General features: G+C 51.3%; 4 protein-coding genes across 10 annotated transcripts in view; 2 read left to right on the top strand and 2 right to left on the bottom strand.

Moving 5' to 3' along the window:
* Positions 1 to 9,986, top strand: part of LOC131672341 (protein bric-a-brac 1) — a 110,742-nt gene extending 100,756 nt beyond the window's left edge. The window contains exons 5-9 of one of the 2 annotated variants that reach the window (XM_058949492.1): positions 1,956 to 2,013; positions 6,875 to 7,052; positions 7,346 to 7,431; positions 7,497 to 7,739; positions 7,818 to 9,986. In XM_058949492.1, the coding sequence (XP_058805475.1) occupies positions 1,956 to 2,013; positions 6,875 to 7,052; positions 7,346 to 7,431; positions 7,497 to 7,739; positions 7,818 to 8,524 (1,272 nt within the window). In that variant the 3' untranslated portion in view covers positions 8,525 to 9,986. Of the gene's footprint in view, positions 1 to 1,955; positions 2,014 to 6,871; positions 7,053 to 7,345; positions 7,432 to 7,496; positions 7,740 to 7,817 lie in introns of both variants that reach the window. The other variant, XM_058949491.1, reaches the window with a different exon arrangement.
* LOC131672342 (nucleobindin-2) lies at positions 8,516 to 17,856 on the bottom strand. 3 transcript variants are annotated; one of them, XR_009302612.1, is made up of 12 exons: positions 17,619 to 17,856; positions 17,273 to 17,393; positions 17,082 to 17,189; positions 16,759 to 16,989; positions 16,595 to 16,691; positions 16,429 to 16,505; positions 16,257 to 16,359; positions 15,992 to 16,172; positions 15,752 to 15,908; positions 15,498 to 15,542; positions 10,993 to 15,387; positions 8,516 to 8,637 (listed from the first exon to the last, which is right to left on the bottom strand). XR_009302612.1 is itself a non-coding variant. In XM_058949493.1 (11 exons), the coding sequence occupies exons 2-11, from the start codon at positions 17,387 to 17,389 to the stop codon at positions 14,632 to 14,634; spliced, it is 1,872 nt and encodes a 623-aa protein (XP_058805476.1). In that variant the 5' UTR covers positions 17,390 to 17,393; positions 17,619 to 17,856; the 3' UTR covers positions 10,110 to 14,631. The 3 variants fall into 3 exon arrangements, 2 of the variants coding, with proteins under 2 accessions (XP_058805476.1, XP_058805477.1); XM_058949493.1 differs by lacking the exon at positions 8,516 to 8,637 and having other exon boundaries at positions 10,110 to 15,387; XM_058949494.1 differs by lacking the exons at positions 8,516 to 8,637; positions 15,498 to 15,542 and having other exon boundaries at positions 10,110 to 15,387.
* Positions 17,857 to 18,611: 755 nt separating this feature from the next.
* Positions 18,612 to 21,462, top strand: LOC131672344 (twisted gastrulation protein homolog 1-A-like). Of its 3 annotated transcripts, none has more exons than XM_058949498.1 (4): positions 18,612 to 19,016; positions 20,564 to 20,800; positions 20,865 to 21,071; positions 21,143 to 21,462. In XM_058949498.1, exons 2-4 carry the CDS (start codon positions 20,572 to 20,574, stop codon positions 21,451 to 21,453), a joined length of 747 nt encoding a protein of 248 aa, XP_058805481.1. In that variant the 5' UTR covers positions 18,612 to 19,016; positions 20,564 to 20,571; the 3' UTR covers positions 21,454 to 21,462. The 3 variants fall into 3 exon arrangements, with proteins under 3 accessions (XP_058805481.1, XP_058805482.1, XP_058805480.1); XM_058949499.1 differs by lacking the exon at positions 18,612 to 19,016 and adding an exon at positions 19,445 to 19,687; XM_058949497.1 differs by lacking the exon at positions 18,612 to 19,016 and adding an exon at positions 19,446 to 19,814.
* Positions 21,463 to 21,524: 62 nt separating this feature from the next.
* LOC131672343 (uncharacterized) lies at positions 21,525 to 24,756 on the bottom strand. Of its 2 annotated transcripts, none has more exons than XM_058949495.1 (8): positions 24,332 to 24,756; positions 23,944 to 24,121; positions 23,642 to 23,872; positions 23,494 to 23,569; positions 22,767 to 23,426; positions 22,610 to 22,702; positions 22,449 to 22,549; positions 21,525 to 22,379 (listed from the first exon to the last, which is right to left on the bottom strand). In XM_058949495.1, exons 2-8 carry the CDS (start codon positions 24,070 to 24,072, stop codon positions 22,275 to 22,277), a joined length of 1,395 nt encoding a protein of 464 aa, XP_058805478.1. In that variant the 5' UTR covers positions 24,073 to 24,121; positions 24,332 to 24,756; the 3' UTR covers positions 21,525 to 22,274. The 2 variants fall into 2 exon arrangements, with proteins under 2 accessions (XP_058805478.1, XP_058805479.1); XM_058949496.1 differs by having other exon boundaries at positions 21,527 to 22,379; positions 23,944 to 24,205; positions 24,332 to 24,733.
* Between the last annotated feature and the right edge of the window lie 491 nt (positions 24,757 to 25,247).

The raw sequence follows: 25,247 nt of genomic DNA, 5'->3' as shown, positions 1-25,247 counted from the left end.
GTCGGCCTGTTTGCTGAAAAATAGACGACCGCGGAATGCGCCGGCTGCCTTTTGCCGGCTAACGAGTGCAGTTTGATTTTTTGCTCGCCCAGCCAGGCCGTTTAATGAGAGCTTTCCCTCTCATCAGCCTAACTCGATTGGGCCGAAAGCCTTTCGAGCCGCTGGCTTTCGTCTTGCGCGCCGAGCTCGCGGCAGCGGCGCGACGTTAATTTAGACGAATTTCATTAGAACAAACGAACTTTGCTAATCCACGGTAATCTGATTAGAAATTTGCCGGCGCGCGCGTCTCTCGCCGAGTCTAGTCTGCGCCTTTTCTCCCCCGCCGACTCGGCGCGAGCCTGTTGACTGGAATTCCGCACCTATACTCTCATCTGCTCGCAGCCGCACGACGAATTCTTGCTCGGCATGCAAATATTTGCAGGAATTAGCTTGTTACGCGCGCTGCGCCGGTCCGACTTTTGGCCCGACGCGATTCGCGAATATAAATTCGCCGCGGCCGAGCGAGCAGCTGCGCTGATTAGCTGCAACCGGGGTGCCGTGCGCCTGTTTATTCTCGCTGCGGCGGCGATAAGTGCCGCTCCCTCGAAGAGAAGGGAAGCGCGAGAGCGGCGATAAACGTCGGGGGGCGCGGGTGACGTCGGCCGGCCGAGTCGCCGGCTCCGCGGCGGCGAGAGGTGCGAGCGCGCTTTATTAGCCAAGCTGCCGAGTGCGGCGGGATCGCCGTCGACGGCCTGAAAAACTGAAAGGGCCCTTTCAGCTGGAATCATTATTTCGATGTAGCCGAGCGAACGCGAGCGGGCTCGCACAGAGGCGGCCGCCGCCGCCGCCGCCGCCGCCGCTGCCGCAGCTCGTCTCGCATTCACTTATTAGCGCCGCAGTCGATACTACGAAATGTGAGGGGCAAACAGTAGGAAACAATTAGAGGCTAGGCAACTGCTGGAAAGTGCGATTGCGCCGGAGCTCGCAGCCGTGTATGATGCATGCCGCTAATGGATATGAGGCCTTTGCCCTGCGCGCGCGCGCGCGCGCGTCTCTCTTTACAGCCGATGGACCGAGCGAGCTGCGCGCCCACAGCCGCGGCGGCGAGACGCTGCAAGAGAAGCCCGCTGAATTAAATATTACCATATAGACCGGCGCGTGCACACAAAGCGCGCCAGCCGCTCGGAGCGAGAGAGCGGGGATGCAACTAGGAGGAGCGGCGGCACACTCCTATTGCCCACTATTAACTGCCTTCAAATTGTCCGGCGCCAGGCTCTCCCGCTGTCCTGAATCTTTGACGAAGCAGCCGCAGCTCGGCTCTCCTGCTGCAAGGCACACGTGCCTCCGAGCCGACGTCGAAATAGAACTGCCAATTACTCATCCGGAATCGTCAAACTTTCACGAGGCCCTGCCGCCGCCGCCGCCGCCGCCGCCGCCGCCCAGCGCTCGCTGCCAAATCGCCCAACTTTCCTCGGCGCGACTAAAAAAGAAGACAAATCGGGGTTTGTTTGCCTGTATCTTGGCCGGCAAAGAGTGCAAAGTTCTCAGCCGAGAGGCCTGGCTAAAAAATACAGGCGAGAGAGCGAGGAGCGAGGGAGGGAGGGGGAGGGGCTCCGATCGGGCGCGGCGGCGCCGGCGCCGCAGCCCTTTAAAAATTAATTTGAAAAGTCCGTGGGGCGCACGAAGGGATCAGCCGACATTCGGCGGTATGAGGAACTTTCGAAATGAAGCAACTTTGCGTGTGTCTTTCGAGGCAGCTTGCTTGCGCGTTTGTCTGGCAAGCATATTAGTAAAGTTGCAGCGCGCCCTTTCCCATATTAGCTTCCTTGCAGGAGGCCCCCCGCCCGCCCGGCACGCCCGGCCCGCTCGGCCCGCTACAGCGGCTCTCCCACCTACGTGCACGCGGCGGCGGCGACTCTCGATGGGAATCGAGCAGAATCAGAATAATAATGGAGCTGTTGCTTTGTCTGTTGCAGGCCAAGTTGTTGGAATCGTCCCACGCTTGGCTCGGAGCCTCCACCTCCAGTATAGCAGGTGAGTGTGTCTGGCCGAGCGCGACGGCTGCTTTGCATTTGTGTGCGTGGTCGCGGTGGGGCGTGCGCGCGGTTCCGCAGGCCGAGGATCGGACGCGGTCGAGCCGGGTGCAGGTCGAAGCAGCGCCAGCAGCGAGGGCGCAGCGAGAGTGGAGCGCAGCGGAGCGGCAAGCAGCAAAGATGTAGTCGAAATGTGAGTGTGTGTTGGGCTGGTTTCTAGCTGACTACTCGAGCCTGCTGAAGCTGAAGGCGCCCACGTGGACGCGGCAGGAGCTGCAGGAGGCCATCGAGGCTGTGGTCACGCAGAAGATGCGCTTCACCCAGGCGGCCAGCAAGTACGGCATCCCCAAGGGCACGCTCTACGACAACATCCTGGGCAAGTCGAAGCGCATGATGGTGCTGGAGGAGGCCGGCCTCGACGCCCACGAGGAGGGCCAGGTTCTCGAGTTCTGCTGCGACATCAGCCTCTCGCCCTACAACCGGCGCACCAAAAAGTCCCTCGGCGCGATCCTCCAGTACGTGGAGAAGCTGCGCCGCCAGCGCGAGCCCGGCTTCGCCTTCGCCGGCCTCGCGGGCTTCCGCTGGTGGTGGGCCTTCTGCAAGAAGCACGGCATCGTCTCGCTCTACTTCAACGACGACCACGACCACGACTGATTGCGCGCCCTTGCCTGCTCTCGGCCCATCCTCCCGCTGCCGACGATCGGCCGGCGATGCGCGCGGCTCTCCGCCCGGCCCGCTTCGCATCCGGCTTTACGACTGGCCTCCTCCCGCCTCTCTCTCTCTCTCGCTCTCTCGCTCTCTCGCTCTCTCGCTCTCTCGCTCTCGCTCTCTCTCACTCTCTCGCCGCCACCGCTCCACTCGTAAAAACTTGTATTTCGCCAATACGCACTGCCGGCCATCGCGCGCTCGCCTGCCTGCGCCCAAAACAAAGCGATTTTCGAATCGTTTCGTTTGATTGCGCGCCCGGCCCTCCCCCTGCCTATCGGATATCCGCTGATGTATTCAATACGCAGTTAAATTGCACGATCATTCGCCTAAATCCATAACAATGGCCTCGCGGCATCTGCGAAATGCGATATTGCTGCCGATTTAATGTAGAACTGCGCGCGAGCCCCGCTGCAAAAGTGCATCTCCACTGCCGCGGCTCCGTTTCCTGCGACTTGGCCAATTCATCGCGGCCGACAATTATTCCATTACTTTTCTCGGAGCGACGGACCGATGGAAAGACCGGAGAGGAGCGCAGAAGCGCGGCGACCTTGCCGTCGAGTCGGCTGCAATGGAGCGCGAGCTCGCTCTTTTCTCTGCTTCGCCATCGTCGTCGTCGTCGTCGTCGTCGTCGTCTCCCTCCCAGTATCTGCATCGAGCGTGCAGTCGGCACGCTTCGGAGCGGCGACTTACGTAAGCCTAATCGCTGCCGTCCCGGCGTCTTCCGACGCCTCCTCTCCTCGTGCCTTACCGGTTCGCCGCTCCGCGCTTTTTCCGCTCCGCGTGCCCCGTATTATTCGCCACTGCGCGCTTGTATTTTCAATTAGCCTCGTTAACGCTCGCACCGGTTGACATTTGCGTCTCGCCGTTCTGCGTGCCCGCCGTGACGAGCTCGCGGACCGATTGCGCGTGCAGCCCGGAGAGTTTTGCGCGCGCGCACGCGCGAGAAAGAAACGGAAAATGCTCCTTCCGAGCATCCGGCTCTTCTCTGATTTCTCGCTTCCACCACTCCAAATGCAAGTTCTATCGTCTGACCAAAAGTACCTTCGCTTTCTAAGCTTTTAAAGTGACGTTGAGTTGCCCTGGAACTTGAAAGAAATGTTGATCGCTTTAACTCACCTGCCTGGGATTCCGTTTCGATTGTCGAGTATATCAAGGGTTATCAACAATTATTTTTAATGCGATACATGCTTTTGGCGCATTTTTCGCGTAGATTAGGATGGCGCTGTTTATCGTTGGTTTATCGTTGGTTTATCGTCGGATCAACTTTGAAAACGCCGGCGGGTGACCAGTAAACGAAACAGTTGGAAAACTTCTGGACAATTGATTTTCTCTTCCTTCGGAGCGCTCTTTAGTCGAGTCTCATGACGAACAGATCCAAAGTATGCATCGCATCTTCGGAAACAATATTTTATCCGAGCCTTGGTGGACTCGACAAATGAAATAACGCGCTGGGAGGGCCGCTCCAAGCGTCCGGCGACGCGCATTTATTTGCTTCAAATCCCAGGGCAAGCCGACATTATTTTGAAAGCTCGCGATGCGTGCTTTCTATGCATTTTCCTTTTTTTCGCCTGGAATACGCGACGCCGCTTCGGGTTTTACGACGGGGCTCATATTACACGCGCTACAAGCGAAAGCTGCTGCGAAAAGTCTGGTTTATAATGTAGCGATGCCGAAAAGCCATAGTTGCCGCGAGCTTTCCCGACGTTCGCGAGCGTATTTCAAGCATGATGACTTCAAGTCAAACATCATTCTGTGGCGTTTTTTTGTTTTTACTTTTTTCTTTCGCGGAACCCATCGTGCACACGTGAATTTTAAGAGAAGACTGCAACAATTTATTTTTCTTTCGCTAATTCCAAGCCATTGCTGATTGTCACGACGTTACGCGGAGCCGATGCCTCCTTTGTATACCTCAAAGCTGTCCAACGTGCGTTTCTTCTTTCTTCCGCTCCTTTCTGTTCTGTTCGTTTCACGCTTGTTTACGAGAGAGAAAGAGGGGGGGGGGGGGGGGATTGGCCAACTGTAAGCTTGCGCCGTGTCTTCAACAATTTTGTCGCGCTCTCTGCGTTATAAGCAATTTCGAGTGATTTGTCGCGATCGCGAGCGGAATGTATTTTTTTATTGCTCGCCCGTTATTTACGATTGTTGTCGTCATCGCGGCATGCGTCCCTCGAAATTTTCGGCCCAGCCGCATTGGTCGGGGCGTTCTGCGAGAAAAAGACAAACGCGAAGTACTTAATTAATAAAATTAACGTGACGCGATCGGGGCCACTCGCCGGCTAACGGAAGCGCTCGCCGGCCGATCGCGACCGAGTGCGTCGCTCTGCCGATCGACCTCTCGCGTACTCGCGCGGCTGACCCGAGGGTCCGCCGAGAGCGTTGTCGTGGCGCGAGCTATCGATCGATCGGACGCGTCTGGATACTCGCGCTTCTTTACTTTTGCGAATCAGCCGCATTCCTCGGATAGTAACCTAAGAATTGATATTACTCGCGACGACGATATCGAATGATATTTTTGTAATAAAAGTCGAGCCGCGCGGCGACGCCAGGTGAGGAGAAGCAAGCGGGCAAGCAATAATTCGATTGTACGAGCTGAAAGCTATAATGAGCGTGGAGATTTACGCGCGGCAATAACGCGTATATCGAGAGCGTCTTTATTCAGCTGGAGCGTAATATGAAAAGTCCAGCTGCGCCAGTTCTTTGTAAATTAAACAAAGTTTCGCGATTTACGAGCGACTGAATAGAGTAAATTGTGCGAATCTCTTTGTTTTTTTTCCTTTTATTATTTTATTTTTTTTATGTGGAAACAGAAAAGCGCCGCGTGATTGAAGCTACGCTTAATAATAAGTCATGAGAGAGAAGTTTGCATGAGCGAGAAAAATTTTCCTACTTGCTGCGCACGTCAAGAAGGCGACCATTATTATTACTTGTTAAATTTCCGAATGAAAAAATCCAACACAAAAGAGTGAGTTTGCATTTATTATGAAACCAAGTGAATTTCCATTCCAGATAAGACTGAATGCATAATAAACCGACGGTTCATTACGCTCGACAAGTTGTTGAATCGAATAAAATTATTCATTTGCCGAGCTACGAAAAACAATAAAAGCGCGAGAGGCGTCGAGGAGGGAAGCCTGATCATTGCGAACACTCTGCTCGACCGGAATAATTGAGTTCCAAAAAGTGTACAGTTATACGCGCTGTACGGCGCATAATGCGTGTAATTTTATAAGACTAGCACTGCACGGACGCGCGGACTTTGTAATAAATGCCCGACTGGCAGCGGCAGCAGCAGCAGCAGCAGCACGCCTCTCTCTGGCTTTTTTCCGCGCGCTCGAGCGCCAATAAAGACTAACCGGCGTCCGTGGAGTGCTGCGAGCGCGGCGCGCCTGTGCGCGCGCGTCTTTTCCAATTAATTGTATTAATCATGAAATTGGAGGAGGCCTAATTACGCTTAATAACTTAACCGTTAAATAATCGCTGCGGATCGGGGCCATCGGCGAGCGCGCGGCCGCTGCACGTCAGGGCCGCGCGGCCGCCGCTTCGGCCAATCAGCCTCCGCTCGCGCGCTTCGCCAGCGAGTTTCGCGAACGCGTCGCCGACCTGTCGGCTCTTCCGTCCTTCCGTCCAACGAGCGAGCGGCACGCCAAGTGCTACTTTGTACATTGCTCTGTGAATACGTTCAATTATACGCCAAGTTTCTGACAACTGCCGAGGCTTTTGTTCATTTTTTTGTTTGCCCCCTCCACCCAGTGCCCTCTCCCCCAAATGACAACCGATGGATTGACTTTGTTTGACCGCAACCTGAGACTTTGATTTTCTTCTTTTTCAGACACCGAAACCAGGCCGAGCTACCGCTTGATAAAGTAAAGTTGTCACGCTCCTAACTATAACACTGATAACGTCGCGCAAACTTGTCTCTGCTCTTTACTTGTCTGTCTGTTTGTTTGCTCTTTTTGTAATCTCTCTCTTTCTCTCTCTCCCTCTTCGATCCTGAGAGCGGAGCTATCCCAAAGATACTTGCGCGCATTTTCTCAGCTCGCTATTTAATAAATCGATTGATAAATTGACTATGAATATGCAATGAAAGATGCCGGCCATGTGACTGCCAGACTAATGTGTGCTCCCGTGTGTTTGCCGGGGGGTTGTTCCAGCAGACAGCTACCAGTACCAGTTGCAGTCGATGTGGCAAAAGTGCTGGAACACCAATCAGAGCCTGGTACACAACCTGCGCTTTCGGGAACGCGGCCCTTTGAAGTCGTGGCGGCCGGAAACGATGGCGGAAGCAATCTTTAGCGTGCTCAAGGAGGGCCTGTCGCTCAGCCAAGCCGCAAGGTAATAAAAGCGCCGACGCGCGCGCGCGCGCGCGGGTCGCCTCGCCTCGCTCGCGGGCAGGACACGCGATACCGCGATACCGCGATACCGCTCGTTGTCCGGTAAAAAACTGCAAAACTCCGACGAGCGAGGTGCTGCGCGGGTGTAGGATTTCGCGAGTAATGCGCGTCCGCGCCCCGGCTCATTAGCGATATTTCCGATATCGGAGCGATACCAGCGAGCGAGGCGACACAAAGAAAAAGAACCAAGCGATTCGGCATTCGCCACACTCGGCCGTCTGCTTTCTGTTGCAGGAAATACGATATTCCGTACCCGACCTTCGTGCTCTACGCGAACAGGGTGCACAACATGCTGGGCCCCAGCGCCGACGGCGGAGCCGGTAAGTGCAACTCGAAGCCGCGAGCGAGCTCGCTAATGGCAGCTAAGACAATGCGCGCTTCGCAGATCTGCGGCCGAAGGGCCGGGGCCGGCCTCAGAGGATCCTGCTGGGCGTCTGGCCGGACGAGCACATCCGCGGCGTCATCCGGGCGGTGGTCTTCCGCGACGGCCAGTCGGTGGCGCACGTGGTCAAGGAAGAGCCCGCCCCCATGTACCCCAGCCTGGCCAACTACGGCGCCTGCAACGGGCCCGAGGGCGCGGTCAGCCCCGGCGCCGCCGCCGCCGCCGCGGTCGCCGCCGTGGCCCAAGGTACGCGGCGCCGCCCGCCCTCCTCTGCCCCCGAGCCGCCCGCCTCGCCTCACCCCGCCCTCTGCCCTCTGTCCGCAGGTCTGCGCCACCAGATGTGCAGCATGGTGGCCGCGGCGCACTCGCAGCAGCACGACATGCTCGCCACCAACCTCTCCACCAGCCTCTCGTCCAACCTGCAGGCCGCCATGCAGCAGGCGGCGGCCAGCCAGCAGCAGCAACAGCAGCAGCAGCAGCAGCAGCACCAGCAGCAGCAGCAGCACCATCACCAGCAGCAGCAGCAGCACCACCACCACCAACAGCAGCAGCATCATCACCACCACCAGCAGCAACAGCAGCAGCAGCAGCAGCAGCAGCAGATGCACCACCACCACCACAACAATAACGGCGCCGGCGGCGGCGCGGCCGGCGCGCAGCTGGGCCTCGGCCACCCGGGCGCGGGCACCCCGCTGCTCGGCAGCGGCGGCAGTAACCACGGCGAGTCGCCGCTGAACCTCGGCCTCGCCAGCCCCGGCTCGGGCGGGCCGCCCGAGAGCCCGCTCGAGTCGCCGCTGGCCAGCCCGCTGGGCTCGCTGATGGATCCCGCGCACATGTCCCCGAGCGTCGAGGTGGGCATCGGCGTCAGCGGCATGGCCTACAAGCCCGCGCGCAGCTTCGTCAGCCCGCGCCCCGACAATCTCTTCCAGGAGGAGCTGAGCGAGCTGGTCAAGAGCTCGCACGCCGCCCTCAAGGACAAGGACAAGATCGCCGTCAAGCTCGAGCCGCTCGCCGACTCGCGCTGCGAATAGTAGGGCCGGTTCGGGGCGCCGCTCGCCGCCTCGCCCTCCGCGCAGCAGCACCAGCAGCAGCCCCGTCATCTTCCAGAGCAGCCCGACGCCGCCGCCATGCTGCCCCCCTGCAACTGGACCATAGGAAATTAGCCCGGCGAGCCGAGCGCCGCTCACTCGCGCACGCTGACGCGCAGCCAGCCTCAAGCATTCACCGATCAAACTTTGCGGACGCTCGCCGCCGTCGAGCCGACGGCTGTCCGACAGCACGCGTATATGTATATATAGTTGTCGTGTGTGTCCGTGTAGATGCGGGGCACACGGGCCAAGCTCCGCGCGGAGCCTCGCACCTGGCCGCACGCTGTTCGCGCGACGCTACGCTCGAGACCGCGAGCAGCTTGTAACTTCTAAGTATAGCAAGATTAAAGTGTGATCAAGGGTTCATACGGAGGCTCACAATCAAAACAAAATAACGATTAACTACGTGCAAGTAGATTATGCGCCCTTCTTCCTTTTTCTTTTCTTTCGAGACGCCCGCGCCGCGCTCAGAAGTCGGCCCTCGAGTACGTCTCGTTTCCCGGCTGCGGAAGCGGACGGACGACGCACACACACGAACGCACACAGACACACACCCGCGCGCGCGCGCGCGCGCTGCTGCTGCGATACATTTCCAATTTTACGTAGTCACAGTCCTTTCGTTCGGACAACGTACGAGTAGATATGTCGCATATGTATGTAGAGTTTTCGTCTTGGTGGCTTTTTTTGTAAGCGGCAAGGCGCAACAGAGATGAGAGCAAGTAATGCATTATTTATACCTAAACGCATAGACAGTACCATACATTATAACGCCAAATGTATAATAGCTAGTAAGGGAAAATAAATAAATACGCGACTCCGGTAGGGTTCCGAGAACTAAAGAGCAGGAGAGCAGCCGATGACGAATCGTATATAGTATAATGTAGGCCTGAGAACTAAACACACGGACTTGTATACAAGCCAGATCGAGCAACAGCTTCTTTCAGCGACGGCGTCCCGCGAGTCGCGGATCTGTCTGTCGAACCAGCTACACGACTCATCGAGGGCCGGTTATTTTTTCATACGTATGTACATGTCAATTGCAATCTTCATTGAGTTTACATAGTTTATTTCCTCCTAAAGATACGTCACGACGCAATTGCATCACCATTGATTGTTTTCGTGGAGAAGCAAGGGGAAAGCCGATTTTTATCTCAGTAATGTTTAGGAAAATACGACATGATGTATACTCCCTCGATGCTATCAAAATACTCAGTAAAGGAAGTGATTGCTCCTTGATTATGTTGAGAGCGCCGAAGACCAAAAACTGGTAGCTCGATGCTCCGTGAAAGCTTATTTTTGTGATTTTGTAGAAAAGATATACGATGAGCACTCCCACTGCATAGACGGATGATGCGAGGGTAGCTTAGAGATGGTTTCGGATAAACGTCGGTCTGCTACCAAATGTACAAAATTTCTAATATATATATATATATATATATATATATATATATATATATATATATATATATACATATATATATACACACATACATATATACATATATATATTAACCGAAATAAAATACGATAAGATAAACGGTATTTCTGTCGATGACGTAGAAAAGATTATAAAGTACGCATTATTAAGTATTGCCTTCCTGCCATATTTGGGGTATGCCAAGTATAAAAAATTATAAGGTTTAGGATTTACAAAACGACACGTTAATGGTTGAGTAAATCTGACTGTGAGTGAGACTGATAACGAATGAGTCGATCGGGGAGTCATGAGAAACAAGTTACTAGGAAATTTTAACCAAATTCTCAAGCGAGTGACTGGCAAATATCATGAAAGTGAAACACGTAGGCATAAAAAGCGCGATAAATATTAGAAAACGTGTGGACGCTTCTTTTCGGGAAAATCAAACTATTTTTCAAAATTTTGTAAAAAATAAAAATTACACGTGACTTTGCTACAAAAGGGGTGATAAGAAAAAAATTAATTTTTTTATTTTTTAGAAATCTTCAGATTAATAACGTACACAAAAGAGACAAACACACGAGGCCTTTGCCCGATATATTCATTAAATGAAAAAAAGATATTTCTCCGGAAATTTACGCGTTTAGGTCATTATCAAGCTTTGTATTTGTGTAATAGTAAAATAAAAACGTTTGAAGTGGCCTTCGTGAGTGTATTGCAAAAAGTGAAAACCCTGGTTGTCGCGCTTTACGAGATTTTTTGAACGCTTCTTTTTCTACGTACGAACATCTCTTCTTTCAACCGCACATAATGAACACGTGATAATCAACAAAAAATACACGGTGCTGACTGATAAAATGGACTCTGTGGTAAAGTGGTATAAGAGTAAAAATTCTTTCTGGCATACAAATAATATTCTTGATACGATAAATATTGTGCAACGGAATTTCAGTAAACATTGTAACCTTCGGTATAATCCATGCAATTTTCTTACCAAATTTTTCACTTGTTATTTCTTCATTTTACTGTCGTTTAACAATTAATTTTTTTCTTCAACTTTAACAACGTCAATTCACTTTCTGTTCTTTTCTTTCTTTTCGTGCTTTTTTTTCTATCAAATTTAAAAGATTCGGAAAATTGCGAAAGACTTGTTATGAAAATAATGACAAAGTGAGATTCGAGGACTGTCTGTGGAGCTGTTTAATAGGTACTTAACATAATTTAATAGTTAACTTTCACGTTTGAAAATCTCACGATACGAAAATAAATCATGAAATTACGATACGATGCAAAATTTAGGCATGAAATGTGTTCAAAACTATGGTATAACATGAAATGAAATGAAATTAAAAGTGAAATATTTATTTGAAAAAAAAAAAAATCCGCGAGTGTGCAGCCCAATATACGGAAAGCCGCACCGATAAAAGGAAAAAAAGCGATAAAGAATGTTTAGCGATGTACTGTATAAAAAAATGAGAAAAAAAGTAGAAAGTGCCTTCCTATCGAAAATTTAAGAAAAGAGTCTCGTAGATCGTGACCACTTGTAAATGAAAATTCAGTCGAAATTTTCGCATTAACGTAAATGAAAGCAGTTAGTAAATATTTATTTTACAACTACGTCAAATTATTTTAATGTAAAAAAAAGGAAAACTGTTGAAGAATATTTTAAAAATGTCTATAACGTTTCGATAATTAAAAGGTGCGTAGAGAAATCATTTCGAATATCAAAAATACGATTTGACGTAATTGCAAAATAACGAATGAATGGTGTAAACAAATGTCAGTAAAATATCACGTACGTCATAAATACGGAATGATAAGTTTCGTAACGTATTTATATGGATATAGAGACCGACAAAATTTCAGTTTTGGATAAAATCACACCGGTAATACCCTGAATGGCATGTCTTTAAAATAATACAATTTTTTGTTCTTGTTTTTTTATTCTTTTCATTTTGTTTATGTGTGATCATGTTTAGACAGAAAAATATTGCGTGAGCTTTGGAATGAAAGTGGATTCGAAAGTTATAAATCGAGGTACGAAAGGGAACGCGAGAAAGATCGAATGAACATTTTGAGAAAAAATAGTTTCATTTTCGTTTTTTTATATTATATCTGTGAAAAGATAAGAAAAAATAAACCCGTATATATTACATACTTATATGTAAGTGAAAAGTATCTAATACGCTATTATATTGATAGAGAATACAAAAATTATATATATAAATATATATAGAAGCTATATATATTATATAAATTGATATATAATAGGTCTATTATAAAAAGAGGGATACTGCTGGGTATATGTACTAAAACAAATTACATTTTTTTCGTCTTAGGAGCTTTACGTACAAAAAAAACTCATCTGAATTTCGAATAGCACTGAAAACCAGCAGTTTGTAAAAAAACAGAGATTATTACGCCCAATTTTCGACTCTTAATTATTACTCTATTTTATACTTTGATTGCGAGATTGATCGACATTTAGGCGTAAAATTTTCAAAGTTGCGTCTATATCGTTTTTAAAGATCTGACCGTGCAAATTGAGTATAAAAAGCTTTACGATTTCCAACATATAGATCAAATATTTTTAATTGTGTTTATTGTGATTTTATCGAGTTTTACGTCTCGAAATTTATTTGAATATGTTTTCTTATTATACTCAAGTTCAGCGAAAAATATTTGGACAAATCTTGGAATTTATAGAAAAGTATTGTTTGAATGGTGGATTATGTAAAGTAACTAATTTATGCGAAGTATGGATAAATCATGATTAGTATGTGAAGCTTGATTTGATGAATTTTTTTTGTATGTATAATATGAGTTGGCGATACTAGGACTGGCGGAAGTGTAAGAATATTGTAAAGCGTTTTGATCTGATAATTTTAACGCTACATTTATTATGATTATGATTATCATTATTATTATTAATATTATTATTATTATTATTATTATTATTATTCAGTGTCCCTTCCTTTACTTTTATACAGTTTTTAAAATATTGCCTTTATATTTTTCGCAATACTTTATTAAAGTTTATATAAATTGTGACGTTGGATAAAGTCGCGTTACTTCCTTGATCGTTCATAATCGCACATTTGCACGATTGAGTTCGACTACATTGTATACTATAATATACATTATGTACTGTAAATAGCGCGTTCATTATTGTGTTATAGTTCGTTCGCGAAACATATTTATTATTTTATTATCACGATAACGAGAAGGGCAGTAGTGGGCCGATTCTCTCGTGTAAGCTTTATTACTTGAATGTAATTATGTTATTAGTAAAAAGAAAACGAATCATTGTACAATTATTTATTTCTTTCGTTCCACGAATTACGGAGAACCATGGTGCTCCCCGGCGATCAAGAAAAAAGTTATTCGGCGCTACTTAAGACTGTTTTATCGATAAGAAAACCGCCAGTGCGGCCAACAGTTTTTTCAAGTATTTTTTAAGCCAAATAATTTTTTTCCTGTTGTAACATTACATTACCCATTGATTTCTCCTCTCGGCAAGGCAATGCTAGATGCCTTATCGTCTTGTATTTCGACAAATTATATACTACTTTATAGGAAAACAGGCGCAATTTTTTGCGCACAACTATTATATGTTGATTGTTTTTATTAATGATTTTGTAATAAAGTGTCCAAATATTCTTCTACTACCGCAATCACGCGCGAGTTCCGAAAGTAACAATTTGTCCAATGCGACGAGCCCTATGATTTCGACATTAGACGAGCAACAAAATTCGTTCCTGTTTTCCTTTAACGTGTAACGTTCATATAACTGTATAATTTTGTAGCAATTTTCACAAACCGATAAGAGACTAGAATTCCTCTTTGTTTAGCTAGACCAATTTGTTATTTAATCAAGGTACGCTGTTGCAGCGTTATCAAGGCTTAGAGTAGTAAATGAATAAAAATACTTGATTCTGTCGCCTAGAACAATAAGGAGGGTAAAACTGAAATTGAGACGATTCAGCAAGTTTCAAAAGACTTAAAAGTTAAATAAAGCAAGTAAGAGTTTGGTGTTTTATAGAAAGCCGTCATTCGTTATTCTTTTTGTTATTTATTGTACCGAATAGCTCTTAAGGTGACATTTTACCGAAAAAAACTATACTATACCTATAAATACACACTATATATAATACGGAGTAAGCGTACATTACCCTACCTACCGAGGAACAAACAGAATCACGCAATCATACATTTAAGTTGCTACTTGGCACGTATACCTAAGTAATATACTAACGTAAACAATATGCAATAATAATAAACATAAAAAAATTTACATTCCGTCTCTACTCTTTCTGTAACCTTTAGCCCTTTCATTGTTCTAGTTGCATATACTTGAGTAAAGGGTTTCATAAATGAAAAAAATACTACTTTCCAGTTTGAATTGCGTTTATTGTTGGCATTTCATGTGATATTATTTGTAATTGAATAACTTAAATCGAAGAAATTTGAACATGACCAAAGACTCTAAATTACATATGTAATGGAATTTTTAATAAATCTAAGTATCAAGTAGCGTAAAAAATTTCTAAATGTTTTTAAAAATGCAAAAATCTTGTTCAATTATTAACATTACAATTTGGCAACTTTAATGTGTTTGAGCATTGGGAGCTGGCTATTGGTGAACTTGCTGAGGAATTTGATTCTGAGTATTCTGTTGATTTTGATCAATTGTAGGCTGATTTTGTTGATGAACTGCTGCTGCTGCTGCTGCTGGAGCTTCATTCATGTTGTTGGCTACCGGCGCTTGATTTTGTCCAGCTGTTTGTTGAGGAACTTTGTTGGAATTAGGCTGTTGCTGATATTGTTGTTGAGGAATTTGATTTGTATTGATCGGCTGTTGAAAATGCTGTTGAGGATATTGATTTGTATTTATTGGCTGTTGAAAATGTTGCTGAGGAACCTGATGATTGTTAATCATTGGCTGTTGAAATTGTTGCTGAGGAACCTGATTTGTATTTATTGGCTGCTGAAACTGTTGCTGTGGAGCCTGATTTGTATTTATTGGCTGCTGAAACTGTTGCTGGGGTACCTGATTTGCATCCATCTGCTGCTGGGGAACTTGATTCATATTTGGTGGTTGTTGGAATTGTTGATGTGGCATTTGTTGATTCGCTGAAGGATAGTTTTGCTGCTGCGGTACTTGATTCAAGTTTTGGACTGGAATTTGTTGATTTGGATGAAATTGTTGTTGCTGTTGATATTGCTGTTGTGCCATTTGATTAGGATATTGCCCAGGGTGGGGAGGCTGCTGGTTATATTGGCCTTGTTGCGTCATTTGATTTCCATACTGCCCTTGTTGAGGGTGATATTGCTGAGGAGGAACTTGTTGCATATAATCTTGGTGAATCTGATTCGGATGTGGGGGGAACTGAAATTGAAGTAATCAATTAACCAATTAAAAGTGAAATTGATATTTTTTTCATCATACGTTTTAGTAACTATCAAGCGATAAAAAAAAATAATTCTATCAATTCTCACCTGCTGCTGCCCAGTCTGGGGTTGACCAGCATGATGTTCTTGAGACTAACAAAAAAACAATGCACAAGCAACTTAATTACTCTAATTACACAAAACCAGTTGTGTACATGTTAAATTCAACAGTTTTTAAATTATGCAATTACAAAAAAATCGACACAAACTACAAATAAAATGGTTTGATACATGCAGAAAAATAACTATCAAATCATGCTAACTATTAAGTCTACATACGATGAAATTTTAAATGATCTTACCATTCCTTGCGCAATATGTCTTTCAATTTCTCTTGCTTTTTGCCTTCTAAATTCTTCATATTCTTGTTCTGAATAAAGTTTTTGTTCATCAAGGGCTTCCCAGCCAGGATCTTGTTCAAATTCAACCTTTTTCGTTTCAGCCAAAAATTCATCATAGCTAAAAAAGGGAATATTTATCTCATAAAAATAAATTCAACTGATACAACGGTAAAGAATTGCCGAGTTAGTTATAAATCTTGCCTTATAAGTCCATCCTTGTTTAGGTCAGCTTCTTTCATAACATGCTCTCTCATTCTTTCCATTTCTTCTGCTCTCTCTACAATGTCATCTTCTGGAGCACCTTGAGAGTAAAGCTTGTCTAACTCTTTAAGGAACAGGGCCTTCACTTCGGTCGGGTCCCAAACACCATTTCCATCCAAATCTATTTAAAAAAATTAAATTTCAACAAAAATTTGAAAATTATTTATTTCAGTAATACTATCTACAAATACTGTATATAACTTACCATGCAAATAAAAAAATGTTCTAGGGTCAAAGTTTTGATTTTCCATATGATCTTGCTTCTCCCAAACCTCTTCTAACTGTTTCTTACTACCAGGATGGTGTAACTATGAGTGCATTAAAGAAAGATATTAAAATAACAAGTTTAAATATTGCAATAGGCATGCTATACTTACTGGTTCATGCTCTTTATGTTTTTTCTCTAAATCATGTAATTCATTTTCGTACTTTGTTTTATCTTCTTCTGTCATATCTGAAAAATACATTTTGTCATGTAGTAATTTGTTTGAACAAGTATTATTGGTGACTTTAAAGTAATATTAATCATATTTATCTTTATACTTTTCATTTTTTCTTCTTGTTCAAATTTTTTGTTCATTTCGTACTCTTTGAATTCCTCTCGCCTTTTTTTATCGGCTTCATCCAAGTCTTTTGTAGTCTGCAAGCAAGAAATTGATCATTCTTGGCTGGAGTCTATAAATTATTTAATTTGAATCAATGTTTACCTTGGCAATTAGTTTCTTTAAATCATCAATCTCAAAGGTATGTGGGTTGGTATGATCAACATGTTCCAGATGTTCTGAGATTTTCATATGTCTTGGATCGAGGCCATTTTCTAGTTCAAATTCTTTGGTGGCAAAATGTCTCAGTCTTTCAAGTTCTTGTCGTTTCAATTCATCTAATTTGCTTCTAACATGATGACTGACAAACTCCAGTTCGTGTGCAATTTTTCCACTCTATGTTGAAATATTTTACTTATTAATGTATATTGCTCTTCAATTTAACACTTAGGAATGCTTTAATATTAAATTTTCTTTGGGTTACTTACGCGTATTTCTGATTCGTCTACTGATTCTAATTTTTTTCTAAAATCTACATCGCTTTCAAGAGCTTTGACTACTTCTTGCAAGTATCTGTGATATTCCATATAAGCAGCCTAAAATTTTTAAATAACATGACAATGTGAAGCTATTTAACTTCACTGATTATTGGTAATAAACAAAGATTGCCAAGGCATACCAAATCCTCAGCAGGCACTTCATTTTCAGCTTCTTCCTTTTTCTTATGCTCTACGGGTGGAGCAACACAGTCTTGTATTATCAAAATTGAAAATAACGTTGCCAAAAAGTACTTCATATTACTGGAAATCAATATGCGATTAGGATGATAGCTATAACTCACTGGACTTTATTAAAAAAATCAGTGCCAGCACTTTTCATTAATAATACAAGTATCTTAAAAAAATTATATCACGATAACTTGCAGAAAAGGATAGGAGGTATGATAGCCAAATAGAATGAATTTGAAAAAAAAAACGACTGAAACACGTTGGTTATGAGACAAACGGAAAAAGCAAAAAACTTACGTAAAATTACGCAGATAACACAGCTGCTTTGAGATACGAACGAAAGCCACGTTACCAAGCAAAAATACACAACGAATCACACTTGTTTCAACAAATAATGACGCGGCAAGTGTCTTCCACCTTCGTGTTTGCAGGAGTCCACGTCCGGGACTTTATTCGCGGTTGCGAAAAAAAGCATATGTACAAAAGAGGCGAGGCAGAGTAGTACGCGGTAAAGAGCAGAACGGTCGAAGCGGCTGTTGACTTGAAAGTTAGACGAGTGTGTGTACGTCAGTGCAAGTAGGGAAACTTATAGGCAGATCTCTACCTTACCAGCGCCGTCGTTGGAGGCGCGCTCGGAAGATGGCGCTGGCCCCGGCTTTCTTCAAATAGTTTGCGCGCGAGCCAAGAATCAGAGTCGCGTAATAGTCTTCTGAGTACAAGCGTCAGCTTTGCATGCTGCACGCGTAGCGAACGACGAGCCGGGAAAGATGGTCGGCAACGGATTACCCAAGTATCGAAAGATATTGGTGATTCGGGGGAGGTTGCGCCGAACGCGCGCGAAAATCCGTTTTATAATAGCATTCAGTGGAAAGGCGCCGGGATCGCGACAGAGAGAGAGAGAGAGAGAGAGAGAGAGAGAGAGAGAACTCCCATTCGCGCGGTCCGCGAATAGGAGCGAAGGCGGAAGAAACGTGACAAATGGCAAGTACACGGCAGCGTGAACGCTCGGAAAGTGGGCTAGCGCCAGGGCTTCCGCGAACCGGCGCGATCAATCGTGGCGTCAATATTAGCCGTGCCGAGCGGCAAATCGCGCTTGAAAATCCCATTTCGACGAAATTGCAGTGGCGCGCGACGGAAAACAAGGCGTAATGTGCCTGGCTGCTGGTTGACGCGCGCTCGCAGCGGCGAGGGCGGTCCGCACGGCGCGCAGCGTGACTTTCGTTTGCAGTCGTCGCTTTCAGAGGCTTATTGGGCTAAATTGAGGTGCGCGCCGGCGGCGGCCAGAGTCGGCAATCAGTAAAACAAGCAAAGAGAGATCGGAGGGTTCGTACGGTCATTAGGCTCGAGCTGGATACCTGCGCGGCCACGCTCTTTGGGGAGGTCCCTCTCCCAAGACAAGACGAGTGTTTCCTATCTCTTGGTCCCATCTTCGTCCTCGTGATCTTCTTCTTCTCCTCCTCCTTCGTGCTCGTAGTCGTCGCGTCCTCGACGAGGCCCACTCATTCCCTCGCTTCCCTTCGCTACGAGAGCCAGCGTCCGGCTGACGTTTCAATTATTCGCCGCAACTGGACAGACGTAACAGGTCGCCGCGACTTTCGGCGCGCGGCACACGAGAGAAGCAGCGGAGCACGGGAGCAGGCAGCGCCGCGGCGGAAGCGCGTAAATGCCTGCCACGGCGGCTTTCAGCTAAACGAGGTAATTGATCGTCGGCACTTGGTGCGAGCGGTGAGTCTCCGTAACGGAGAGGTTTCACGGGCGGAGGCGGCCAGGGCCTGCCTCGCGATCGCGATCGCTCGCAGATGCTTATCGGGAAAAATGCGCGATAGCGAGAGACGTAAATACGAAACGTGCGGCGGAGAGTCGCGGGTGGCGGGGAGGTCGAGCGAGAGGCGGCAAGCGGCGGCGGGAGGGCAGGTAAGAGCGAGCCAGCAAAAAGTCGAAAAAATTCGAAAACCTGTCTCTGGCTATGAGCCTCGCTCCGTCTCGCTCGCTCCGAGATGGAGAGAGAGAGAGAGAGAGAGAGAGTGCGCGACCACCTCCAGAGCCGCACGGCAGCCACTTCCTCCTCCTCTTCGCCGTGGTGGCTGCTGCTGCCTTTGCCTCCTGCGCCTCGTCCTCTCTTCCTTCATTCAGTCTTCTCCCGCAGCCGACGACAAGCGCCGCACCTCCGCTCGCCCGTTCGCTCGCTCGCTCGCTCGCTCGTTCGTTCGTTCGCTTGCTCTTTCGCTCGCTCGCGATTATGTAGTGAGTGCTCTCGCGCGACATGTCGCTGCCGAAGCCGCAGCAGGCCGCCCAGTCGAACTAGCGCCCACAGCAGCCAGTGCTCCCCGCGCACGCAGCTCACCGGACGCCTGCAGCCTGTCGAGGTCAGTCGTCGCCACAGCCGAGCCCGAGCGACAGTCGCGGACGGACAGAGGCTGCGCCAACTGCGCCTCTCGCTCGCTCGCTCGAGCGCGCGATCGATCGATCGATCGATCGATCGCTGTCCAACAGGTGCGTACAGGCGAGCGCGCGCGCGCGCGCGACATACTTGCGCGCTTACGTAGTCCGCGGGGACGCCTTGGCGCGCCCGGCCAATCGCCGTCCCCGTCGCTCGGCCCGTCGCCGCTGCTCGTCTTGCTCGCACGTGTCGTTTCGCAACGCTCGCGCGAGCTCGTCGCGCGCGTTCTCCAGTCTCCGCGAGCCGCGCGGCAAGACGCTCAGCTCGAGATCGTTAACTGCCCCGACGAAAACAAACAAACAGACGGCCGAGCGATGCGCTCGCTCGTAAAAGCTCCCTTGCCGTGGCGACTCGGCATTTTTCTGGCTTTAGTCAGGAGGCTTCCAGCCCAGCCTCCGCGGGGACCTACCTGAAGTTCCACGAAACTCTGAGAACGTAATTTTCGGAGCCGGAATTGCGCCGCCGCCACAGCCAGCCAGTCGACTCAGAAGGAGAGAGAGAGAGAGAGAGAGAGAAAGCTTGGCATACCTGAGGGGAGCCCTTGCGGCCTTGGCTCACCTCGGCTACGCCTCCGTTCCGACTATCGCCACATCTATTTCATATTTTCCAGCTGTGCTTATCGCTCAGCCTTTCCCTTTTCCGCGTTCGCCAAGCGACGACTTTCGGGAGAGCGCGGCTCGCGAAAGAAAGAACCACTCGCTGAGAGGACAACGCAGCGGCGACTCGCCGTGGACGGGACGTTGCACGCGAGCGCAGTCGGGTCGGAGCTTTCGGCGTGCGGCGACTAATCAGATGGGAACAGATTCCAGGATGCCGGGGCCGTCGAGACGGCTGGCGAGTGGCGCCGCGGGCGCGGCCCTGCTGGCGCTGCTGCTGTCGGCGAGCTGGAGCTACGCCTGCAACGAGGCGATCTGCGCCAGCGTGGTGAGCAAGTGCATGCTCACGCAGAGCTGCAAGTGCGACCTGGTGACGTGCACCTGTTGCAAGGAGTGCTTCTCCTGCCTGTCCTACCTCTACGACGAGTGCTGCTCCTGTGTGGGTAAGTACGAGGGTGCACGGAGGGGGGACGTTAGGCAGCACGCTGACACGCGTTTCGCTTGCAGATCTGTGCCCCAAGCCCAACGTGACGGACAACCCGCTGAGCAAGAAGTCGCACGTGGAGGACTTCAACGAGCCGGTGCCCGGGCTGTTCCAGGCGCTCACCGCCGAGCCCGACGCCCACGAGCGCTGGCTGACCTTCACCTACCCCGTGGACTTCGACGTGAGCCTGTTCTCGCCCAAGCAGGACAAGGAGCTCAAGTACCACATGCGTGAGTATACGCGAGAGGAGCGCGACCGGCGCCGAGCTGCACTGAGACGTGGCGTGCGTGTGTGGGCGCAGTGTCGGACAACCCCGAGGGCCAGAACAGCCACCCGCTGAAGCCCAACGTGATGACGGTCAACTGCACGGTGGCCTACATGGCCCACTGCAACTCGTGGAACAAGTGCAGGCAGGCCTGCCAGAGCATGGGGGCGACCAGCTACCGCTGGTTTCACGACGGCTGCTGCGAGTGCGTCGGCGACACGTGCATCAACTACGGCATCAACGAGTCGCGCTGCCTGCACTGCCCGCTCGACAAGGAGGACGATCCCAAGGACCAGTACGACGACTACGGCCAGGACGACGAGTTGGCCGAGGACGAGGTCGACTGAGCCCCCGCCTCGGTTTCCGCTCGCTTCCGCTGCTCGGGACCGCTCCTCCCTCTCCTGCCCCCGCCCCCCTGCCCCAGCCTCCGTCTCCTCCTCTGTCCCTACGACCGGCAAAGAGCTCTTTCTAGTCACGTTCTGTCGAGGGAATGACCGATCACGAGTGTCGTACGGATGTGCCAGCTGTCTCTCGCTTCTTCCCTTCCTGCCTGCCCTGGCCCCGCTGCCGTGCGGCAGCGAGCGACCCGCCGCATTTTCGAGTACTCAGCGCAGCCTTCTTCCCATATCTACAGGTATATACATACGGCAAGTCTATGTAATGCAATTTCAGCTTCCGTCTCAAAGTGAGCGCCGTGCACGTGTGACTCAGTGCTATATCGTAGCCTAAGTTTGCCGAATCGAATTAACGCTGACACCTAAGGAACACTCTTAAATTTATTTTAGCTAAATTCACTATTTCAATTCTTTTCTTTTTATATGACGTTTATGTGTGTATGTATACTGTGCCATACGGATGATAAAATTGTACATATAAACATATTGCCATGACATTAAATTCTTTATGCCTATGTACACGTAAATCTGTCTCAAGTTCTTTCTCATTCGTCTCTCGATGACACTCGTTGCTCTCGTAACTCCAGTCCAAAGTGGCGGCAGGCGATAGAATTGACGTCGCCGAGTGCTCGCGTGCGGTCCTCCCGTGTACAATTGTAAGCACATTTCTAAGTAGCGTGAAACAGACGAGATACGTAAGAACAACAGGTTGGCGAGACGCACGGTCCCCGAGGAGTCGTGGCCACGTCGGCGCCGAGTCCCGCTGGATTGCCTCAGACGAGCGCGGAGTCGTCCTTGATCTCGCTGCTCTCCGGCAGCCTGATGAAGGGCAGGTCGCTGCCGCTCCACATCGAGTACAGGTTGGACCGGAGCGAGTCCTGCAAGCGCTCGGGCGAGGCGTCAGTCGCGCTCGGGCGGGCCTGCGGGCCGCTGGGCGCTGGACTTACCCCGGCGGCGGGCGCGCTCTCGGAGCCCGACCGGCTGTGCGCGGAGACGCAGGAGTCCGTGGAGGAGCTGTTCTTGCGCGAAGAGAGCAGCTCGAGCGCGCCTGAAACGAGCAGTTCGCTTGACAATGGGGCCGGGGGAGGCGCGTGGCGCGCGCGCGTACCGGCGTCGGACTCCCCGCGGCCGCCGTAGTCGCTGTGCGAGTGGACGCTGTCCTTGCTGTCGCCGTGGGCACTGCCGCTGCCGGCGCTGAGCTCTGCGGGCAGCCAAGGCACGGGGCCGGTTAGTGCGGCGGCCGGGGCGCGGCGGCCGGGGCTCACCGGAGTCGCGCGGGCCCGAGAGGCCCGAGTGGGTCGAGTGCGAGGTCGAGTGGTCCGAGTGGTCGCTGGAGTGGGAGTCGCGGTGGGGCCAGGCGCGCGCGGCGGCGGCGGCGGCGGCGGCGGCGCCCGCGGCCGAGTCGGGCCAGGCCGGGCCGGCGTCGAGGCCGCAGGGCGTGAGCGTGACGCCGGGCACGTGGCCGCCGTAGACGCGCACGCCCGGCCGGCAGGACAGCAGCTGGATGGCCTCGCGCAGCCCGTCCTGGCTGCTCATGGCGGCGCGCCAGCGCGCGTCCGGCGTGGCGGACCGGCTGCGCTCGGCCGCGGGCACCCGCAGGCGCGCGCGCGCCGCGCCGCCCGGCTCCGCCTGCCGCGGCGGCCACTCGCTCACGTGGCGGCAGTCCCAGGGCATGGACCAGCGGCGCACCGCCTGCTCGGCGGCCTCGCCGCCCGCCATGTCCGCCGAGGTGGCCGCCGTCTCGGACCAGCGCCGCCGCACCTGCAGCGGGAACAGCGAGGGCGGCAGCGGCGAGCGCTGGCCGGGCTGCGCCGAGGCCGAGGCCGCGGCCGGCGGCGAGCTGTACAGCCGCTCGAAGCACTGCTGCAGCGCGGCGATGTCGCACTCGCTGCCGTCCTGCGTGCACGAGCACTCGGCCATGCTCCCTGCGGCCAGAGCAAAGGCGCCGCTACAGGTCCGCGCGCGCTGCCGCCCGCAGGCCCGCTCACTCACCCAGGCACTTGCAGCACGCCACGCAGAACTGGTACTGCAGGTTGATGAAGGTCAGCAGGTTGTCGCGCAGGATGTCCTGTGTGCACAGAGATGCGCGCGGCTCCGGTCAGCCTGCGCCAACGGGAGCCGCGCCGCGTTACCGACTGACCGCCTTGTCGCCGTCGCTGTCCAGCACCTCGTAGTCCTTCATGGCGGTGACCACGTGCTTCCTCACCGTGTGGCTGGCCACGTTGGTGGCGCGCGTCAGCTCCTCCCAGCCGGCCAGGCACTGGCTGGTCACGCGGCAGGGCGCCGCCGGGGCGCCGCTCTCGTGACCCGACAGCAGCGCCTGCAGCGACAGGGCCAGCTTGGTGCCGGCCGAGCACAGCCCGTTCAGCATCTTCAACGTCGGTAGTCCGAATTAGGCCGTGGTCGCGCTGCCCCGAGCCCGGCGCGGGCTTCTTCGCTCACCTGCAGGTACGCCAGCCAGCTGCCCAGGCACTCGTTCACGTCCATCTGGTTGAGCGTCAGCTGGTTGTCGCCGCAGGCCTTCTGGCCGCGGCCGCCGCCGCCGCCGCCGCCGCCGCCGCCCTCGGTCATCGTCGGACCTGTCGCGTCCGCTGGGCTGCGCCTCTTAGGCTGGTCGGGCCTGTGGAATCGAGAGAGCGACGGGGCGCTCGCGTGGTACGCTGATCACGTGCGAGGCGCGATCTCGCAACGCTCGCGTGAGCGTCTTTCGTCGGCCCTTATCAGAAAATTAAATTTCCGCCCCCGCGCCAATTGGCACTTGTTGACGCCCGCTAACGAACGCCAGCCGGAGCTCCACACGAGCCGCGCGCTCTCGACGGGGATCACTGACCTAGAAACGCGCGTCGGAGCGGGAGGCTGGGCCGGCTGCTGCGCGGCGACGCTCTCGGCCGCCGAAGCTCCTGGGCGTCGGGCTGGCGCCGCCTGCGCGCCGTGGCCTCGTCGCTCGCGTCTCGTCGGGGAGCGCGGCGCCCGCGGGTGGCCGCCTGCCCGCAGCTCGAGCCCGCCGCATCTCCGCGGGCCTCTCGGCGCCCGAGTCGAGCACTGCGAGCGGCGCCTCGCCGACGAGGCCGCTTCGTCTGCCTTTGTCTTGCCGCGCTCGCCGCGACTCCCGCCGTCGACTGAGCCCCCTCGCTCGATCCATAGACTCGACCCTACTGCGCCTCCGTCCCCACCGCCGTCGCCAGCCGCCCCGCCGCGTCCCGCGGCCCCGGCCGCAAGCTCGACTTGCCCACCCGCTCTCCTCGCGCGCGTCGCCGGCGCGATCCACGCGTTGTTTGCTTTCGTCGACAATTGCCCTCCCGGCGCGCGCTCGCGAGCGCGCGATCGAAGCTCCGAGGAAAGCTCGCGACGCCGAGAGGCCGTGCGGGGGGCGAGCTTTGTCGCGCGTTCCTCGTGACGCGTCGACGCGGCTCGGAGCGCCTCCGCGCGCGCCTCGACGTACTACGTCGAGCGCGCGGAAGCTACAGCCGGTAAAGACGGTCGCCGCAGCCTCCCCCGGCAAGGATCTCACCGTGCGCACTTCTCCGAACTGGACGTTGCGCTTCTCCGCGCCGGAGGACGTCGACCGCCACCACCGAGGGCCTCTCCTTCTCGAATTGTCAAAGCTGCGGCGAACGTACCGCTCGACGCTCGATCTGTGTCATTAGCTGGCTCGTTTGTTTTTAGTGCCGCGGTCCAGTTTGCAATCTGCTGTGGAGATGCAGTTTGCGGTCGACGGCGGCCAGACTAGGAAAAGCATCGGATCT

This window comes from Phymastichus coffea, unplaced genomic scaffold, assembly GCF_024137745.1.
Source record: "Phymastichus coffea isolate CEN01 unplaced genomic scaffold, Cenicafe_Pcof_1.1 PCOF00148, whole genome shotgun sequence".
In the NCBI taxonomy this organism is placed as follows: Eukaryota; Metazoa; Arthropoda; class Insecta; order Hymenoptera; family Eulophidae; genus Phymastichus; species Phymastichus coffea.
The sequence above is the reverse complement of the archived record's forward strand: the minus strand, read 5'-3'. Positions and strand labels throughout refer to the sequence as shown.

Coding starts and splice junctions, on each gene's coding strand:
- LOC131672344 (XM_058949498.1), top strand. CDS start 20,572: ATGCCGGGGCCGTCGAGACGGCTGGCGAGTGGCGCCGCGGGCGCGGCC. Junction 20,801..20,864: donor CGAGTGCTGCTCCTGTGTGG/GTAAGTACGAGG, acceptor TTTCGCTTGCAG/ATCTGTGCCCCAAGCCCAAC. Junction 21,072..21,142: donor GGAGCTCAAGTACCACATGC/GTGAGTATACGC, acceptor GTGTGGGCGCAG/TGTCGGACAACCCCGAGGGC.
- LOC131672342 (XM_058949493.1), bottom strand. CDS start 17,389: ATGAAGTACTTTTTGGCAACGTTATTTTCAATTTTGATAATACAAGAC. Junction 16,360..16,428: donor AACATAAAGAGCATGAACCA/GTAAGTATAGCA, acceptor ATGCACTCATAG/TTACACCATCCTGGTAGTAA. Junction 16,173..16,256: donor AACATTTTTTTATTTGCATG/GTAAGTTATATA, acceptor TTTTTTAAATAG/ATTTGGATGGAAATGGTGTT.
- LOC131672343 (XM_058949495.1), bottom strand. CDS start 24,072: ATGACCGAGGGCGGCGGCGGCGGCGGCGGCGGCGGCGGCCGCGGCCAG. Junction 22,703..22,766: donor CTCGGGCCCGCGCGACTCCG/GTGAGCCCCGGC, acceptor GGCTGCCCGCAG/AGCTCAGCGCCGGCAGCGGC. Junction 22,550..22,609: donor CCGCGGGGAGTCCGACGCCG/GTACGCGCGCGC, acceptor TGCTCGTTTCAG/GCGCGCTCGAGCTGCTCTCT.